The sequence below is a fragment of the Ovis aries genome, chromosome X (assembly GCF_016772045.2).
Source record: "Ovis aries strain OAR_USU_Benz2616 breed Rambouillet chromosome X, ARS-UI_Ramb_v3.0, whole genome shotgun sequence".
NCBI classification, from domain to species: Eukaryota; Metazoa; Chordata; class Mammalia; order Artiodactyla; family Bovidae; genus Ovis; species Ovis aries.
In genome coordinates this window covers 13744179-13765553 of record NC_056080.1, presented here as the reverse complement: position 1 = coordinate 13765553, position 21375 = coordinate 13744179, and the positions used below count along the sequence as shown (strand labels likewise).

Below are 21375 nucleotides of genomic sequence, written 5' to 3'. Positions count from 1 at the left end.
CATTGGCAAGCAGGTTCTTTACCACTAGCACCACCTGGGTTATGTACCATAAAATTCACCAATTTAAAGTATACAATTCAATGCTTCTTAGTATATTTACAGAATTATGCAAATATCATCACTATCTCATCTTAGAACATTTTCATCACTCCAAAGGAAAGTACATGCTTATTAGCAATCACTCTTCTTCCCCTAACCCCCCAGCTCTCAGCAACCACTAATCTACTTTCTGTCTATAGAGTCGCCTATTCTGGACTTTTCATATAAATGGAATTATACACTAGGTGGTCTTTTGTGATTGGCTTCTTTCACTTTGCATGCCGTAGCATGTATCATTATTTTGTCCCATTTTACTGCCAAATAGTATTCCATTATATGGATTTTACTTTACTCTTTATTGTAAAAATTTTCAAGCACATATACAAGAAGAAAGACTAATACGTTGAATCTCCTTATACCCATCACCCCGCTTCAGCAATTATCAACACTTCGGCCAATCTTGTTGTATTTTTCTACCCAACGCCATGTTTATTGGATTATTTTGAAGGAATAACTATATGTTTTATGTAATAAATGTTTCACCGTGAGCTCTCAATGTAAGAATTTTTAAATAACCTTAATAGCAGTTTCATGTCAAAGACTTAACAATAATTCCTCAGTAAAATCAACTATCTAGGCAATATACAAATGTACCCTAATATCTCATTTTAAAAATTCAGCTGGTTTGTTTTACTCAGGATCTAGCAAAGTCCTCTCTTGATCATTTTGGCAGATGTACTTTAAGTCTCTTTCAGTCTATAGAGCCCTTCCTCAATTTTTTTTTTTCGTAATTTATTTGCAGAAAAATTGAGTTGTTGCTCCTAGAGAAACTCCCACATACTGGATTGGCTGATTGTGTTCCCATAATGTTGCTTAACATGCTCTTTTGACCCTTGTATTTGCTACAAATGTATAGATCTGGTACAGAGGTCAGCACACTTTTTTCTGTAAAAGGCCAAGTAGTAAATATTTCAGGCTTTCTGAGCCCTACAGTCCCTATTCAATCCTGCTATTGTAGACCAGTCAACTCTGCCATTGTAACACAAAAGCAGGTATAGACAATACATAAATAGGTGTGAATATGAAAACTTTATTTATAAAAACAGATGGTAGGCAGAGTCCTGCTCTAAAGACTTGATCAAAATCAGGTTTCCCCTGTGAGGTTTTTTAATAGGTGTGGAAATTGAATTTACACTACTAGCAGGGTGCAGGAATACTGAGCCAAAAAATTAATTCAGGTTCCTAGAGCTCTGGAAAAAAGAAGGAAATTAAAAAATCTGTAGGGACCCTTTTTAGATCCAAAGCTCAAGGCATTTCTACTTTATGCAATAGATACAAATAAATTTAAGATAGACCAAAAATTAAATAGGAAAAGCAAGTCAAGCTTTTATAAGAAAATATAGGTGACTTTTGGTTAGGAATGGTTTATTAAGTGAGTCTCGGTTGGAAATGGTTTACTAAATGAGTTTTAGTTGAGAATGGTTTATTAAATAAAAGACAAAAAGATCAATCTATAGAGGAAAAGGCTGAGCAAATAAATTTCATCAGAATTAAAAACAAACTTTTGTGCACCAAAAGACATCATAAACACATACACACACAAGACAAGAAGCAGAGCTTGAGAAAACATTTTGATACATATAATTAACAAAAGATTGACAGCCAAGATATATAAAGAAATTTTACTAAATGATAAAGACAAAAATTCACTAGAAAAATGGGGGAAAGATATGAGCAACAAATGCATAGAAGAAGAAATTCAAATAAATAAATATATGTATATACCTCATATATATGTTTAACCTGACTAATAATCAGGATAACATTATTTTAATAGTGAAATACCAAATTGACATAAAATCATATTTGCCAAAATATGGTATCTGTAGAAGTTGAAACTTGCTTTAACCCATCAGTTTCACTCCCAAGAACTCCACCTGGAGAGCCTCACCTGTGTACTCAAGAAACTTTATATATTTGCAGATTTAGATTAAATATTAGCAATTTTATATGATTTAACCTAATACAAGGATGTATATGGTAAAAAAGTATTACTTAAAGACAGGAAACATTCATAGATGAGAAATTATTAAATAAATTTGAATTTGGTCATATACTTAAATATTATACAGCAGTTAAGATCAATAAGGAATGTATACTTGAAAAAATGGAAAAAATAAGTAATGCTAAGTGAAAAAAGCAGAGAGATTTTCTTTTTTTCTCAACTTTATTGAGATATAATTGACATATAACATTGTGTAAGTTTAAGGTATACAAATTGTTGATTTGATACACTGATATATTACATAATATATGGTAGCAGTAGTAGCAGTAGTCTTAACTAATACCTGCATTACGTCACATGATTACCATTTGAGAACATTTAAGATGTATTCTCAGCAACTTTTGAGTATATAATATGAAATTATTGACTCTAACCACTAAATAAATATGTCTGAAGCAACTATTATAAAGTATTAACGTTTTAAAAACCTGAGTAGAGGTTTTTGTGACATTTGCTATGTTATTTATACTATATTATATTTTTATTATGAAGTATATCAAATATATATCTGGTGGGCCACTTTCTGGCAGGACCTAATTTCAGGAGTGAGTTTTTTTTTCCCTATAAACTAAAATTTTTTAAAAATTAAAATGTTTGGAAGCCACATTGCTTCCTCCCATCTGGAAAAAGAAAAAATAAAATTTTGATTCTCAAGACAAAGCAATAGAATTCATATTCTTATAATTTAGATTCCTTACTTTGTTGAATAGAATAAGTGTTTTTTTAAATTTATTTATTTTTAATTTTTATTTTTACTTTATTTTACTTTACAATACTGTATTGGTTTTGCCATACATTGACATGAATCCACCACGGGTGTACATGCGTTTTTAAAAATATGCACATATCTGGACCTATTTGAAAAGTAATGAAGGCAGTTTTCATCTTTAAATCTGATGTGGTTTTGAGAGCTATGTCTGGATACAGGGCCAATACATGGGGCCTGAGGGTGGAGGGTTCCCTGGGAACTTGTTGGATGCCAAGTCACTGCCTATATGTTAAGGTTCCTTTCAGTTTTTCATCTTCTGTCTTCAGGAGACTCTCATACCTACAGGGAAAGAAATGGTTTAGAGACTGCTGAAAGAATAGCCTAGGAGTTGATAGTGAGGCATAGAAAAAAAGATGAAATTTTAATTTTTTGCATTTCAAATAACTTATCACAAAAGCATTTTAATTGTTTAAATAAAACTATCATAATTTGGATGGAGACCACAAGACCTATGACTTAAGATGAAGCTCATATGAAAACATCTAAAAGCATGATGATATCATATTTAACTTGCATATCATTAGGGCCAAAAAGAACAGGATATCTTTTGGAATGGAAGGAAATGGAAACCTCCTTCAGTATTCTTGCCTGGAGAATCCCACAGACAGAGTAGCCTAGTGGGCTACAGTCCATGTGGTCGCAAAAAGTTGAACACAACTAAGCAACTAACAGACACACAAAGTGTAATTTAGGATTTTATATTTTCAGTCCTTGAAATGACAAAGCATCTCTCAATAGGATGAGAATATGGTATCCACTACAGTTATACATAGCGGGTCAGAGAGGGTTTTAACTTCCTGTGATTGTACTGAGTAATGTGTGTCTTGACCCCAAGCCCCCATCAATGGCTGCAGAAACATTTGCTGTGTTAATTGCTGCTCTTCTGCCTTTGCACAGAGGCAGTATGGGATGCTGTTTATTTGACCTGTAATGGTTCTTTTTGAACCCTGTAGCTATGTAAGTAACTGTATACGCTTCAATTCATTCATCATTCAAATCCAAAAATTACATATAGCTGTCAAGCATTATCTAAGAGACTTGGTTGGTATGTATGAACTGACTTTGATTCTCTGTGTAACTGCTTAGCTGTCAGTTTTATTTAGGCATGGGTACCTTATAGTATGAATATGGAATAAATTGTAAAAAAGATTAAAAAGAACAGCTTGAGATGGAACAGTGTATCCTCAGGGGCCAAAATTCAAGACAACATAATGTTTTTGTGATACAAAGTATAACACTTATGATAATGATAAATAAAACAGATATCCTCAAAGTTCCCACATACATTATAATTTTAAAAAATGTTTTAAGACTGAGGCCTTTTGGGGATTCTGGGTTGTCTCCAAGGGAGATTGAAATAAAAATTGCTCTTAATTTAGGATCAAATTTTACCAGAAATTTTGCTGTAAATCATCCTAGATTGGATGAAAAAGGGTAGGGGCTGAGAGATGGGTGGTGGGTTATGTAAATGAATCTGTGCTGTAGACCAAACTCCTCTTTCCATAGCTCATTCCTTCTCATTCAGACATGGTACAAAGAAGACTAGAATGTGTTGAATCCAATCTACAGCCAGTGGTTAAGAGCATTTAGCTTTAGAGGCAAACATATCTGTGTTGATTCCCTGATTCTTCCAGTTAATAGCTGTGTGACCTAGTCAAAATTACTGACCTGCTCTGTGCTTCATTTGCCTCATTTGTGAATTGGAGACAATCACAACTACCTCACAAGATTGTGCAGACTCATTGAACAGTAGTTCCTAAGGGGTTGTGTGTGCTCAATAAAGAGAAATCTTTTTCCATTTCACTGTGACTATTCTATTCATCTCTTGTATGATCCATTGCTGCACCTTTCATGAACCACTTTCATTATGTCACACACCTGCTTGCAACCCATAAGTGACTCCCTAGTATTCACAGGATAAAAGTAAAATTTCTTAATCTAGAAAATGCAGTCATGCCTGGAGTCCTGCTTTGGAATCTCGACTATTTATCTATTGTGTAAAAGATTACCACAAAAGATTATCTATTGAGTAAAAGATTACCAGATCAAAACAACACACATTTATTATCTCCTGGCATAGTTTAGCTGGATCTGCTTCTGAGTCTTACAAGATTACAATCAAGGTCCTGGCTAGAGGTGTGGTCTCATCTGTGACTTAACCGGAAATGAATCCACTTTCAAGCTAATGTGGTTAGTGGTAGCATTCAGTTCCTCGTATGCTCCTTAGGATGTCAGTCAGAGGCCATCTTGAATTCCTCACCATGTGGCCCTAGCCATGGGATAGCTCACAACATAGCATCTTGCTGCATCAGTATTAGCGAGGGAGATTCTTCAAACAAGATAAAAACGATAGCCTTGGAAATTCCCTGGCTGTCCAGTGGTTAGGGCTCTGTGCTTCCACTGCAGGAGGGAACAAGTTTGATCTCTGGTTAGGGAACTAAGATCCCACAAGCTGTGTGGCTAAAAACAAACAAACAAAACAATCTTATCTAACATAAACATGTATATCCTTCACTTCTGCTGTATTCTCCTTGTTGGAAGTGAGTCATAGGTCCTGCTCACACTCAAGGGAAGGGAGACACAGGAGGGTGTGCCACCAGGAAGTAGGGGTCCTGGGAACCATCTTAGAGTCTGCGCGCCTCAGGATCCAGGATTCAGACGCTGGCAATTAGTTGCCGGCTCTACTGTTCATTTTTCTTAGCTCCTTCTTCACATACGAAAAATGGAAATAGAATAATTTTCTGCCTCTTGGGATTGTTAAGAAAATCAAATGAGGTAAATTATTTTGCAAAGTACTCTACAGCGGTCTGTTTTCTGCCTACTTTAAGATCTGTGTTAAGTTCCGCTTCCTCCAGGAAAGTGAAAGTGAAGTCGCTCAGTCGTGTCCGACCTGTGGACTGTAGCCCACCAAGCCTCTCCGTCCATGGGATTTTCTAGGCAAGAATACTGGAGTGGGTTGCCATTTCCTTGCCAAATCTGGTCCCTATAACAGGAATTGCATGGCCCCACTCATAGTTTATATGGAATCATAGGCTTTTATGTTTCAGTAATGAAACGTTCATGATGTGTATCTTATCTGCTTGATAAAACAATAAGCAGCTTAAGGACAAGGACTTTTTTTCTATAAGTGATAAAGTAGCTACCATTTTTTAGTGCTTAGGATGTATCAGGGACTCTGAGAGGCATTTTATTATTTGTTAAATTTTCTTGTCCTTTCAACAACCCTTTGAGGTGAGTTCTACTATTACTCTCATTTTATGGATAAGGTAACATGACTCAGGCTAAGTAATTTGCTCAAGGTCACACAACTAGTTAGAGGTGTCTGACTCGAGGAATGGAGTTCTTACGTGCCTCATATGCTACTTCTTTTTTATAGTCTAGAGAAGTACAGTGTAGGAAGGGGTTGCTCGTTTTAGCCTTTGATAAATGGAAGTGAACTTGTCCACTGAGAGAAGACTGCATTGGATGCATATGCAGAAGTCAAGATGGGGGCAAGTGAACCCTGATGTCACTACCTGCTTCTTGGTTTCTCTGGTGAGTGGATAATCACCATGGCTACCAAATGGCCATGTTCAGGGCCGTCTTGAACTGGGGATCAGAATTCAAGATCAGAATCTCTGGTAAATCACAGTACTATGGAGTTTCCTGCAAACTGGTTATTTCTCATGGTTCTCATCACCATGAGAAGCTGTATTCTCAGGAAGTGCGCTCTGAGCTCTGCTGGGCTTTCCCTTTAGAGTGTTTATCGTTGAATCCTTGAGCGACTCACCCACGTCACAGTGCTAAGGCCGTACATTCCAGGACCCCACAACATAAATCATCTGTGAGAATTCACTTCCAGTTCTGGGGACAGGACCCTTGGGAAAATGAAGCAAAAGGCCAGGAAGAGAGAGTGACCAAGAGTGGCTTGATCACGCTTAACCTAAACCTTGACCTTCAGCAAAGTAGAGAATTAAATAACTCAGGAAATATTAGATGTTCCACCAGATGTTCTTTGGCCTGTATCTTCTATTTGAACAGTCCCATTCTAACTTCAACTTCATTTTTTGTTGTCATTTCAGAATGAAGCCAGGGCCAAATGGTCTGCCTTTTATGAAGAACAGTCCCGGATGGCCAGAACTTACTCACTCGAAGAAATTCAGAATCTCACACTCAAGCGTCAATTGAAGGCCCTTCAGCATAGTGGGACCTCAGTGCTCTCGGCAGAGAAGAGCAAACGAGTATGTGACGTGCTAGCACTGATCCCAAGAATGGAAATACTGGGGAAATCTTAAACATTAGTATCACTCAGGGCTGCTTACTTTATCTGCAAACCTAGCAATGCTCAGAATAGAAAGAGTGCTGTGCTTCGGTGGGATGATCATGTAATTTATCCTCCAAATTGGGATCCTTTGAGAGTGAAGGGGGACGCTGGTATGTTAGGACACATCATTAAACTAGGATAGTCAGGGCTCTGCGGTCCATAGATGCAGTGACAGAGGTCACCTTCCTGAGGACCAGGCACTTAGTCCATGTCTGTGCTTCTCAACTGCGAGTGATTTTGCCCACCAGGGACATTTGACAATGTCTGGAGATATTTTTGGTTGTCACAACTGTTGAAGGGTGTTATTGGCCTCTAGTGAGGAGGGATGTTGCTAAACACTTTGCAAAGCACAAGGAAGTCCCCAGTGACGGTTGTCTGGTCTAAAATGTCAGCAGTCCTAAGCTCGAGAAGCCTGATATGTCATTTCATCCTCCCCAACCCCTTTCATTCTTGACTGTCTTCTGCAACTTCTTTAAAATGTTGCTAAACCACCCCAGCTCAGACCACTTTAGGATAGGCAAGTCACTTCTTTCTAAAACATCATTTCCATACATGGGTCCCTCTAAGTAATGGCAAGATTCTTCCTCCATTGAGCGTAAAGCGATTTACCTCCACTTTCTACTGCCTTCTGGAGCCAAATGGCTGTCTCCTATAATAGTCTTCAAATAAAGGAAGGCAGATTTTTTTTTAACTATTTGAGGCTTTTTTCTCTAACCTAAAACATCCTTCCATCCATTGATTTTTTTCTTATATGATGGTTTCAAGTTCCCTAAGCAGTCCTGGTTGCTGGCTTCATTTTGTCGGTATTCTTGGACTGAATGCAGCCCTCCAAGTGGGCTCATCTCTGCATGAAAGTGAGCAGGGGTATAACATCCTGCTCTTCCAAGACATAGCTCTAATGTGCCCCCTCTTTGAAGCCATTCCTGAATTTCCAAGTTACTGATTCAACCGCTCCCCCCATCCTGCCACACCTTTCTGGTGACAGTTGTAGCATCTGTCACTCTGTTATGTAATCATTGATTTCATGACTCGCTGTGGCATGTCTGTGGGGCTCTTAAAGACCAGTGACTGGTTCATGTCGTAATTATCAGAGTGTAGGACATAGTAGATGCTCAGTGAAGCCTGGATGGAACAAGAAACGCACTACTCTGCGCATGTGTAGGTGAGAAACATTCTTGGGATTTGGGTAGATCTGTATTTTTTTTCCAGGCACTCCACATGTATTTATCATATGCTTATAAAGGCAGTCCGTGCTAGCTGATGATGGGAAAATTTAGCTGAGATATTCCAACCCTACATAAAAGAAGATACTTGGCCAAGAAGCTGTGAACTTCTGTATTTTGAGGCATAAAAAATTGCATGATTGAAAAGACATCTCTACATTAGCATTCTGTTTTGTATATCTTCCGTTTTTAACACTGTTTATTATCTTTAATTTGTAGTTGAACACGATTCTAAATAAAATGAGCACCATCTACAGTACTGGGAAAGTTTTGGACCCAAATACACAGGAGTGCTTAGCACTTGAACCAGGTGGGCTATTCATTTTGAGCAGTGATTATAAAATTTACTTTATTTTTATTCCAAGCTTTAAAAATGAGATTAACATTAGATGATGATGTTGTGCCTTTCAGATGGACAATCCAAAGAGGGAAAAATTCCAAATGTGTGTATTTTAGCACACGGATGCTCTTTTAAGTTTTAACAAAACTTCAGTATAAATCCTGCCACACTCAAGTAGTTTAACTAAGTTAGTAGTTCAATGATCTCAGTGGTTTATTTTCTCTGCAGAATTATTTTGAAGCTCTTATAAGGGTGAGGACACAAAATAGATTAAAGATCTAAACGTAAGACCAGAAACTATAAAACTCCTAGAGGAAAACATAGGCAAAACACTCTCTGACATAAATCACAGCAGGATCCTCTATGACCCACCTCCCAGAGTAATGGAAATAAAAGCAAAAATAAACAAATGGGACCTAATTAAACTTAAAAGCTTCTGCACAATGAAGGAAACTATAAGCAAGGTGAAAAGACAGACTTCAGAATGGGAGAAAATAATAGTAAATGAAGCAACTGACAAAGGATTAGTCTCAAAAATACACAAGCAACTCCTGCAGCTCAATTCCAGAAAAATAAATGACCCAATCAAAAAATTGGAAAGAGAACTAAGCAGACATTTCTCCAAAGAAGACATACAGATGGCTAACAAATACATGAAAAGATGCTCAACATCACTCATTATCAGAGAAATGCAAATCAAAACCACAATGAGGTACCATTTCATGCCAGTCAGAATGGCAGTGATCCAAAAGTCTACAAGCAATAAATGGTGGAGAGGGTGTGGAGAAAAGGGAACCCTCTTACACTGTGGGTGGGAATGCAAACTAGTACAGCCACTATGGAGAACAGTGTGCAGATTCCTTAAAAAACTGGAAATAGAACTGCCATATGACCCAGCAATCCCACTGCTGGGCATACACACCGAGGAAACCAGAAGTGAAATAGATGCATGTACCCCAATGTTCATCACAGCACTGTTTATAATAGCCAGGATATGGAAGCAACCCAGATGTCCATCAGCAGATGAATGGATAAGAAAGCAGTGGTACATATACACAATGGAGTATTACTCAGCCATTAAAAAGAATACATTTGAATCAGTTCTAATGAGGTGGATGAAACTGGAACTGATTATACAGAGTGAAATAAGCCAGAAAAGAAAACACCAATACAGTATACTAAGGCATATATATGGAATTTAGAAAGATAGTAACAATGACCCTATATGCAAGACAGCAAAAGAGACACAGATGTATAGAACAGTCTTTTGGACTCTGTGGGAGAAGGTGAGGGTGGGATGGTTTGGGAGAGTAGCACTGAAACATGTATATTATCATATATGAAACAGATCGTCAGTCCAGGTTCGATACATGATACAGGATGCTCGGGGCTGGTGCACTGGGATGACCCAGAGGGATGGGATAGGGAGGGAGGTGGGAGGGGGGTTCAGGATGGGGAACACATGTACACCCATGGTAGATTCATGTCAATGTATGGCAAAACCACTACAATATTGTAATTAGCCTCCAATTAAATAAATTTATTAAAAAAATAAGGGTGAGGACATGAATGAATCATGAGATTTCATTGAGCAACTTTATGACCTTGATATTTGCCAGCCTTTCAATTCTTTACAGATGAAAATTTCTAAAACTGCATGTTTTTTTTCCCTTTGGGTGCTTTGTGATAATAGGTTTGGATGACATAATGGAAAACAGCAGAGACTACAATCGGAGGCTCTGGGCTTGGGAAGGCTGGAGGGCTGAGGTTGGCAAGCAACTAAGGCCATTGTATGAAGAGTATGTGGTCCTGGAAAATGAGATGGCAAGAGCCAACAGTAAGTTTGCTGGGCTGTGGCGGTTCTGAAGCTCCCTATAGGGCTGTGGGGCTATTTCTCATGAATTACCAAGCCTGCCCTTTGATATAAGGGGTATCCCTAAATTAGTCACCTGCTGAACAATTCAGGTTACATGTCTCCAAGAGGAGACCACTAGGGAATAAGGAAAGGTGAATTGACATTCTACACTTTAAAGGGCTTGAGAACAAGACTAAGTTACCAGGCCTCAAACAAATCAGTAGTCTGGGAAGGGCTCAGGCTCCTGAGGGTTCCTAAGGTAGTCTGCAGATGGGCAGATTCTATTTACCAGAAAGGATGAGAGACAGAGATACCGTCTCCTTTAAACTCCCATGTGGCCACAGTTCATTCTCAAAGGTCATTTGTGTGATTACCTCACAGTGGTGTCCCAGAAAGAAACAAATCAGAGTACTTTAGGCTGGAAACTGTGGTCATCAAAATCTTAACATGGGGAGGAATTTCCATATCTCTCAAGTTATCCTCCTGCCTGAATAATGAGCTTAAGCCGTGGCATTGTGAGGAAATTGCTGTTTTGGTCGTTTACTGCCTCCTGGGGTTGAGGAAGGGAAAACAGTTTTCATCTGTCCTTCTGTGCTCTACTGCCGCTTAAACTCATATTCTCAGGCCAGAGGCAAACTGGAGACTGGAACCCATCGCCACATCCTTCCATCCAAATATTTACTTCTCTCCTCATCTTCCTGATCATTCATTGCCAATGAGCATGTAAACATTAAAATGCCGAAAATACATTTACAAAGTTTATTAGCTGTTATCCTGACCCAAGCTCATGTTTCCTGATAACGAGACACTGCATGAAGCACAGAGATGGGCCCACTGTGGCCGTGTCCAAGAGGGGTTGGGTTGCAGTTGAAAATATAAGGCCCTAAACAAAATGAGAATTTAAAGACCCAATCACATGTTTTAAAGCTAAAGATGCTAACTGACCTATGGCGAGAGTAGAGACCTGGGGTTAGGAGACTAGGAGTCCGCCTCTCACCCTCACCAGTTGTGTGACCTTGGATGAATCCTTTAATCAGCCGAGAGCCAGCTCTTACCCAGCACCATGGGGATTGTAATACTGACCATCTTGTAGAGTTTTTGTGCTCATTAGATGAGATAATGAATTAAATTTCAGGCACATTAGCTAGTGTTATTCATTTGTATCCCTTTGAGTTGAAGGCCGATAAAAATGTGACAGGTCTTCGGATTTTTTTAACCTCCCAGGAAGGCTAGTCTATGTATACTGTGCTTTATCTCTTTCTTTCCAGATGTTCTCATTTTCTTCTTTTTAAAACAGATTATGAGGACTACGGGGACTATTGGAGAGGGGATTATGAGGTGACTGGGGCAGGGGACTATGACTACAGCCGTGACCAGTTGATGAAAGATGTGGAACGTACCTTTGAAGAGGTAACGAGACACAGAAGTTCACATATTATATGATTTCATTTATATTAAATGTGTATAATCAGCCAAACTATAGAGAAAGAAATCAGTGATCACCTGGGGCTGGAGGTGGGAATGGAGTTGACTGCAGATGGGTACAAGAAAACTTTTGGGAATATTGAAAATGTTCTAAAACTGGGCAGTAGTGATGGTTGTCCAAAAGTATACTTTTATTAAAACTCACAAAATTGTATACTTTAAAATGGGTAAATTTTATGATATATAAGTGATACTTCAATTTAAAAATGAAGGAAGTAGGTAGCATCTTAAAATGAATATATATATTTTTTGCATCTGCCTTCCAGTTGGGGCTTCCAAAGTGGTGCAAATGGTAAAAAAAAACCCTGCCTGCCAATGCAGGAGACATAAGAGATATGGGTTTGATCTCTGAGTCAGGAAGATCCCCCAGAGGAGGGCATGGCAACCCACTCCAGTATTCTTGCCTAGAGAATCCCATGGACAGAGGAGCCTGGCGGGCTACAGTCCATGGGGTCACAGAGTCAGACACGATTGAAGGAACTTACCACGCACACCTTCCATGTGGTGTTTGTATACCTCCAGATGTGTTCACTGCTTTATTTTATGTAGTGGAACTAGTCATCATCTATATCTGGTAAGAAGGAATGCTTTCAAACTCTTCAGAATATTTCAGAGGAGGAGAAATTAAAATTTAGGGTAATTCTACTGTCTAAAGAAGCCCCTATTTTCAGTGTTGGGAATTGGAGATTGGAATAGGCTATTCTTGGTCTTAAACTGTCTTCCTGGGCTTTTCAGATTAAACCATTATATGAACAACTTCACGCTTATGTGAGGGCAAAGTTGATGGATACCTACCCTTCCTATATCAGCCCTACTGGATGCCTCCCTGCACATTTGCTTGGTAAGAAACTCGAGGAATTCCTTGTCTACTTTGCTCTTTGCTGTTTCCACCAATAAGGTTGTTATTTTGGGGTGAGGCCCAACTTTTGAAACATTCTGTGAATGAAGTTAGTAACATTATAGAAATCATATTTTGAAAGCAGTGTCTTCACCAGAAAAGTCATTTTAAGTTGTCCTCTATTGCTTTACTTTATACACAGAGAGTTGTTTCGTTTGGGCTCAATCCATAGGTAAAGGGGTTATTTAAGATCACCAGAGAATGAGAGTGAAAATGGGGAAAAAAGTTTTTGTTTTGTTTTTTAAGATCCTCAGGTTTATTTTTATTTTTTAAGTTTTTTGGCTGTTCTGGGTCTCCCTTGCTGCATGCGGGCTTTCTCTAGTTGTGCTGCGTGGGCTTCTCTTGTTACACAGCATGGGCTCTAGGCACGTGGGCTTCAGTAACTAAAGCTCATGAGCTCTAGAGCGTGGGCTCAGTAGTTGGGGCACACAGGCTTGGTTGCCCTATCGCATGTGGAATCTTCCTGGACCAGGCATCAAATCTGTGTCCCCTCCATTGGAGGGTGGATTTTTAACCACTGTACCACCAGAGAGGTCTGAAATTAAATTGTGTTATTCAGCTTGATTGGCTGACCCTTGAGGTGAGATTTTAGCATCATGTTGTCAGACGAAAGAAGCTTAGTTGGTTGGGAGTAGTCAGGGGTGAGAGAAAAGCTATCTAGAATTAAGGTATAGCCTAAGTGAAAGCTTCCTAAGTTGACTGTTCAACTGCAACAGTATCTTTTGATGCAGAGTACTTGGTTTGGAATCATATGGGTAATCAATGAAATCCTCCTCATGAAGAAAGCTGCCTAGCTTAAGAGGAGAAACAGTCTTCAGAGCACTCAGGATCCTGCTCTAGAGCTTTGGTAGACCAGGCAAGACCTGGGGCCCTTTACTGAACTCCTTTATTTCTTCCCAGAGAGTGATCACCCTCCCTCCCCTCTCCCTCACCCTCAAAGCCTAGGCCAAAGAAAATATCTGTGTTTGGAAAGTTTATGTCCTGCATACACAGCAGGCCTACTACAGGCAAGCTAAGTTGCTAGTAGCTGATTCTCTATAGGCAAGCCTCTTTCTTAGCATGAGGGAATCTGGACAAAGGAGCAGTGGAGACTTTTTCCTCTAAAGCAATATATAAATACTCTCTACAGTGTCTTTGGCAACCATTCTTTGGTAATTCATTTTCTGCTTAAACCTGCCTGGCATGAAGTGGCTCTTGCTTCCTTCCAAAATAGACTCATCTATCACTACACTGTACCAATTACAAGAAAGTCCTACGTTATGTGGAGGTGAACCAACACCCCTCTCATGCCTCCCATTCATTCTGCCTAATTCTGTGCTCTGAGGTTACCCAGAGTATGTCCACTTTTCTTCCACAAGATGGCCTTCTAGAGATTTGTAAACAACCACTGTCAAGGTACAGCATAGTTCCTGACACAAGAGTATGTACTCAGTATATTTTACTATTATTATTGTCATCATGTAAACACTATTTTCTTCTTGTATGTTAAATATCCTATACAGACTTTCAACCATTCTTAAAAAATCTCACTTTTCTACTTGTTCTCATTTGGACAAGCAAATAAATAAAATAAAACTTTATTGATGTCCCTCTTCAAATATCATGCTTAGAACTGAGCAGTTACTCCAGCTGAGGTTTGACCAACATAGAATAAAGATGGTGCTGTGACTTCCTTTGTTCTAGACACTGTAATTCTATTCATTTACCTTAAGGTGATATTTGCATTTTGGAAGCCACATCATACTGTTTGTTGGACCCCTTGTGGTCTTTTACATGTGAGCTGTGTTTCAACCTGATGTCATATATCACATATTTCTATAATAGCTATTTCTTGACAGTTGAAGCATAGGAGTTTGCTTCTATCTCTATTGGATTTTATCTTTTAAAACATGAATTTGTTGGCATATTCTTCAGGTAGTTATTTTGCTCCATTCCTTTGGTGCCACAATTCTGGTCCTGCTGTTACATTGATTTTTTTTTCCAGATCCATTTTATCTTTTAGGGTTTCTGGCCTTGGAATCCAGTTTAACATTTGTTTGAGATGTTTGAAAAGTCACCCAGTTAAGTAGATTACTATAGTATAATAATAAAAGTGGAACTTAGTTGCTAGTTACTAGCAGAGTTTCCTGAATGATCATCCTATATGCTCTCACTTTTCTTTTCCATTATAGTTTATTACAGGATCTTGAATATACTTTCCCATGCTATACAGTAAGACCTTGTTGTTTATTCATTCTATATATAAAAGCTTGCATCTGTTAACCCCAAACTCCTAATCCATCCTTCCCCCACTCCCTCTTCCCCTTAGCAACAGCAAATCTGTCTATATACTCTCTCTTAAATTCAATATCATAGATTACTAACAATTTAATTTGTAGTATTTTGTCCCATGGATGAGGGACTATATAAACCTATTTCTAATCTATAGTAGCTATGATGTTCTACATATTTAATACATTGTGCCTTTGAATTGTGATTTAAAATGAAAGAAACAGGGATGATTCCCTAACAAGGTTTGCCTCACCACATCACTCTTGCCATTTTAACCTTTTAGAGGAGACAGTAAAAGAAGGGAATGTTGAAAATATAAAATAAGAGAAGAGGAAAAGAGGTAGTGAAAGGAAGCACAGAAACTATTGAGTTGGCCAAAAAGTTCATTTGTGTTTTTCTGTAACATCACTTTTTGGCCAACCCAATAAATTAAATCTAGAATACTCTATGGCCTGTTTACCAGTCCTACCTCGTGTGCTATGTAAAATCATGTCTATACTTCTACTGTCTTTATCACATATTAACAAATCTTTTTTTTTTTAATAGGTGATATGTGGGGGAGATTTTGGACAAATCTGTACTCTTTGACAGTCCCCTTTGAACACAAACCAAGCATAGATGTTACTGAAAAAATGAAGAATCAGGTAGGGAGAAGACACCTTGAAAACTAAATCCTCAACCTCATTCCTTTTTATGCTACCTTTCTCTTCTTATGTTATAAAGTCATGTAAATGAGAAAATTTTCAAGCAATTTAAAATTTATTTCTTATGTAGGTATCCTTTCATAGAAAAGTAGTTTACAATGACAGTGACATCTAGTACCTAGAATAAGTATGGCATTGATCTTGCTGAGAGTAACTAAAAGTGGAGATGACCTGGTTTTCCATTAAGCGATAAGATGTGAAATTGTCAACTTATAATTCTTTCTAAAGTTAGTCATTGCTATGTAGTCAGTAATCTCTATGAATAGGGGAAAAAAGGATATCTTTAGGAGATTTTTACATATTAAAAATCATTATTGTTAAAGATACCATAAGAGTCTGCCATGGTTTGCAAATAAACGTTTTGTTACCATCTTGGAATAATTATTTTAATTCTCTGTGTTCCCTTCCATTGATGAAAGCATATTATAGCTGTAATTGTGTGTTTTTCTTTATTGAGCTAATACTCTACAATTCTGGGTAGAATCTATGATCATACATCTATTAGCTGTGTAAAATTTTTCCGAATCGTTGCACTGTGCTTTACGTTAGTATTTATGCATTGCTTGTGAACAGTTTTAAATCTGTAAGCAACTACGCAATAAACACCTTCACTTGCATAACATATTCCTGAGATAAGTCCACAGCAGAATGAAAACATGAAGCTTCAAGAGCCCCCAAACTCCTGCAGCTGTTCTAGCCCCATTTTGCAATTGAGTAGCAGCAGGGGCTCATTTTTATGTACCTCCATAGCCTGTCTATGGTGTTTTCACACCCACCATCTCTCCTAATGTTATGTTTACAACAAATCTGTGGGACTATCAGGGCAGGTATTGTGATAGTTCCATGTCGTAGGTGAGGAAACTGAGGCTTGGGTAAATGATTCACCCAAAGTCACAAAGACAACCAGTCAGTGGCAATAAGGTTGGAACACAGAATTTGCAGTCTGGTTTTCTACCCATTCGTTCTTCATTCAACAGATATTAACTGTGCTTGCCAGTCTACACTCTTTTGGTATACGTTCATTTTCTTTAAGAATACCATAAGTCACCAATAGCAATATTGTCTGACGTTAAGCCTTTAAAGGTAAAACAACAATCCATAGTGTCTCTTATACCCAGTTTCATATTTTCAAGGCAGACATGAGAGAAGAAATTAACTTGACTGGTTTTTAAGATCAGAGGAAGTTTTCTGTGTCACTAAAAAGTGATTCATTAACTATCTACCAATTATACAAATTTAGTTTTACTGATGTATGGGCCTTATCTCCAAAGAAGTCTTGGTCAGCTCCAGGGACACTGGTTCCTAGAAAGATTTGCTGAATAGCAGACACCTTCTGCTGCCCTTCTGCAGTTCCAGAATATTCTGAAAGTTTAGGTTCCTATACAGACTATGAAGCCAAGGCCCAGCTACCCATTGGCTGCTGGGTCTCTTGTGGGCCTTTTTGACTTCGAAAGCAGGTGACTTCATGTTTGCTTTATTGTTTGTGTCTTCCTCTGACACAGACACTAATAATCCCCAGCCTAATACTAGGGCCTTGTTCACGGAACGAACTCAGTCAAGGGTTGTTGTCTGGAATTGAACAGTTTTTAGCAAAGAGAGCAAGTCATTACTACTTGTCTTTATACCTGGAGCATAAAGGCAAAAAAATTCATATACAATCGCAGTCTACTCCTGATATTTTAATGTACTTCTTCATTAAAATTATACTATATAAGTGTTTTACATATTTTATCTTCTCATTATTATTTTTAAAAATCAATACAAATTCTTTATAAATCCAATTTATTTAGGTTTTCTATTCCACAAAGGCATTGTTATTTACTTAGCCATTCTGGAGGCTTTTTCCACTTTTCCCTCTATTAAAAATCATTTTATAACACTTTACAATTTGTCAAATATATTTTAGTTGAAAAACAGTAATAAAAATCATTTAAAATGTAATTCTTTGACCTAATTTCTGAAAATTTCCTAGGTTAGTTCCCTAGAGACTGGATTACTGAAAGCTGTCTGTACATGTTGCCAAATTGCCTTTCAGAAAGGCTATGCCTTTGTACATACCCAACAAAAAGAATGCTGTGATTTTAATGCTACAATTAATTGCTGTTCTTTTTTTTCCCCAGTCCTGGGATGCAGAAAGGATATTCAAGGAGGCTGAGAAGTTCTTCGTGTCTATCGGCCTTCCTTACATGACTCAAGGATTCTGGGACAACTCCATGCTGACTGAGCCAGGCGATGGCCGGAAGGTGGTCTGCCACCCCACAGCGTGGGACTTGGGGAAGGGTGACTTCAGGTAGTGAGACTGACGTTCACACTGCCAGAATTCCAACAGGAGACAATGGAGGGATGAGGATGAATTTGGATTCCTTGTCTGATTCTCTGAGCACTGAAGAGAGGAGTGAATTTTCCTTGAATAGAGGCTGGGAGTCCAGGAGACCACATCTGGGTTTCTGAGGAAAAGGGGATTGTCATCAGGCCCTCAACTGCACCTTTAGACAGTTTACCTCGTCTGAAATAATATGCATTCATTAGAGTTTCATGGTCATAAGTATGGTGGTGCCCCCATTAGGAAAGGCTTGGTGCAAAGATTTATGGGAGATAAAATATGTGAATCAGACATTAATCCCCCCTTCCTGTTTCTTTCTTCTGAGTGAACTAGGACAGGTGGATGGAAAATCTGGTATGTATCATAGGAGAAATGCAGAGAGTACTTAAATCGTTTATTTAGGCTTCGCAGGTCTCTGTTGAAATTGCTCGTCTCTGCCCTGTGGCATGCAAGCAGCCAGAGACAATACAGAAGCAAGTGGTTGGGGCCGTGTCACAGTCAAGTCTAATTTATCTCAACAAGTGGCCAGCTGCAGGCCAGAGCTTACTGACTCCAGTACTAGGGTAAGGTTGAAAAATGAGGAAGTGTATATAAGCTTCCTAGCACAGGCTCTTACACACAGTAGACATTAAGTAAGTACCTATTCTTATAATTGTGTCAAAGAGAATAGAGAAAAACCAAAATTAGGAAAAGAGGTCATATTGGGTGTATAAAAGAGATTGAGTTTGTTCCTGAGCAGTGGGAGTCCTTAAAAGGTATTTATCAGGGGGATGGTGTGCTCAGAGTGGTGAGAAAATGACAGCACCTACTGGAATATGACCCCTCCACTCACCTACCTGAAACTGCTCTTGCCAAGTTGAAAAGGACTGGTATCTAATTGCCAAATGCAGTCTTTGGGCCACAGCAGCATGAGACAGTGTTGGTTGGTTGTCTTTGACGTGTTTTTTTTTCACTAGTGTCTGCATTGTCCTCCCTTCCGGACTTCTTTGACTTCTCTCTCTGTCCCCTTTTCCTCTCTCCACCCTGTACATCCTGGGACTTCCTGGGGCTTGTCCTTGGCCCTCTTGCCTTGCCATCCTACACTAGCTCCATGGGCCGTCACATCCACTCCCCTACTTACGTGCTAATGATTCCCAAATGTCAATTTCTAGTCCCTCCCCCTTCCTTTTTTTTTTTTTTTCACTGCTTCTCTGTCCTAACTGTCCCAAACTGCTGGCTGTGTTCCCATTCTTTTCTCAAGCCATCCTCACTGATCACTTCTATGAAGGTCAGTCTCTTGACCCTTCCTGCCATCTACCTGGCTAACTGCTGTGCTTTAATCAAGGTCCAGATTGCTCATTGCATCTTGAGTCATGCCATTCCTGGTGCTTCTAGAAGACTAGGCCTGCATTTACTCATCATTATGGACAAGGCCATGTCTGCTGATCACTTGTAGAGCACTTGCCTCAGTTTTTGTAGTAGAAGACTCTGTCTTCCTTTCTATTAGTCTGTGAGTAGGAGGACAGGATTCAGCCCTGCCCATCACTTTATATTGAACACCTAGAACAGTTTCTAGAACATGTAAGGTAGGTCCTCAAGATTCATTGGTCAATAAATCTTGGAAATGTGATCCATGCTATAGAAATCCCATGTAACTATTATGATGAATAAATGAAATTCAGTGAGGTTCATGTTAATCTTGCCCATTTTTGTTCAGGATCAAGATGTGCACGAAGGTCACAATGGATGATTTCCTGACAGCCCATCATGAGATGGGCCACATCCAGTATGACATGGCGTATGCTACACAGCCCTACCTGCTCAGAAATGGAGCTAATGAAGGTTTCCATGAAGCTGTTGGGGAGATCATGTCACTGTCTGCAGCTACACCTCACTATTTGAAAGCGCTTGGTCTTCTGGCACCTGATTTTTATGAAGACAATGGTATGAACATTTTTCTCATGGCTTCTTTTGGGTATTCTTTATTATGACATGGGCAAAGGTATTTATTGCCATGCATAGGATATATTTAATTTTTGCCATATAAAATATAATGTAATTATGGGTAACTAGGAATTGCTTCTGGTTAAAAAAAACAGTATATAACATAACATGCCAACTTTCGTTTTTGTGTCTTTGAGAAGAGGTAACTAAGTGAATGATCTTGGGACTCTAAGAATCATCTAGCAGAAAACTTTTATTTTATTTTACTTGTTGTTGTTGTTTAGTCGCTCAGTCATGTCTGACTCTTTGTGACCCCATGGACTGTGGCCCACCAGGCTCCTCTGTCCATGGAATTTTCTAGGCAAGAATACTGGAGTGGGGTGCTGTTTTCTTCTCCAGAGGATCTTCCCCACCCAGGGACTGAACCTGTGTCCTCTGCATTGGCAGGGGGATTTTTAATCACTCGGCCACCAGGGAAACCCAGAAGATTTTTAAAAAGACATTAAAACAGACCCACAGAACTGAAATGGCTTATCCAAGGTCACCTAGCTAATTAGTGTCAGAGTTCAGATTGAATTCCCCCAGTTCTAGGTAAAAACCTCAATGGTGGAGCTGGAAAAGATTCTAAAAATCACTTTGTAGAGGAAGCAAGCTGAAGGCATGAGAGGGAAAATAACTAGCCCAAGGCCAAAAAGCAGCATGGCAGAACCAGAACCAAAGACCTAATATACAACTTTTTCCATAATATTATGGGAATATTATGGGAGTTCTTAGGGAGCAGGTGGTAGAATACGAAGACTGGAAGAGACTGAAACATTTTTTTTCATCTAGCTGAAGCATGAATTTGCCCCATAACATCCCCTCAGATCCAGGCCATCATTCAAGGCACCCTTTTTCTCTTTGGATGGCCTAGACTTGATGGAACCCAACAAATATTCACGAGATCCAGATTTTTTTTCTGTGAGGATTCTTCGCTCAGTCGTGTCTGACTCTTTGCGACCCCATGGACTGTAGCCTATCAGTCTCCTCCGTCCATGGGATTTTCCAGGCAAGAATGCTGGAGTGGATTGCCATTTCCTTCTCCAGGGGATCTTCCCGACCCAGGAATCAAACCCAGGTCTCCTGCATTGCAGGCAGACGCTTTACTGTCTGAGCCACCAGGGAAGCCCTGTAAAAG

At 39.0% G+C, this 21375-nt stretch overlaps 1 protein-coding gene across 4 annotated transcripts in view; it reads left to right on the top strand.

The window, feature by feature from the left end:
- ACE2 (angiotensin converting enzyme 2) overlaps window positions 1–21375 on the top strand; it is a 49693-nt gene that overhangs the window by 5557 nt on the left and 22761 nt on the right. For all 4 annotated transcript variants that reach the window (XM_042242295.2, XM_042242294.2, XM_060408290.1 and 1 more), the window contains 8 exons: window positions 6935–7093; window positions 8619–8709; window positions 10433–10576; window positions 11892–12004; window positions 12815–12920; window positions 15795–15892; window positions 18073–18242; window positions 19972–20198. In XM_042242295.2, the coding sequence (XP_042098229.1) occupies window positions 6935–7093; window positions 8619–8709; window positions 10433–10576; window positions 11892–12004; window positions 12815–12920; window positions 15795–15892; window positions 18073–18242; window positions 19972–20198 (1108 nt within the window). The remainder of the gene's footprint in view (window positions 1–6934; window positions 7094–8618; window positions 8710–10432; window positions 10577–11891; window positions 12005–12814; window positions 12921–15794; window positions 15893–18072; window positions 18243–19971; window positions 20199–21375) is intronic.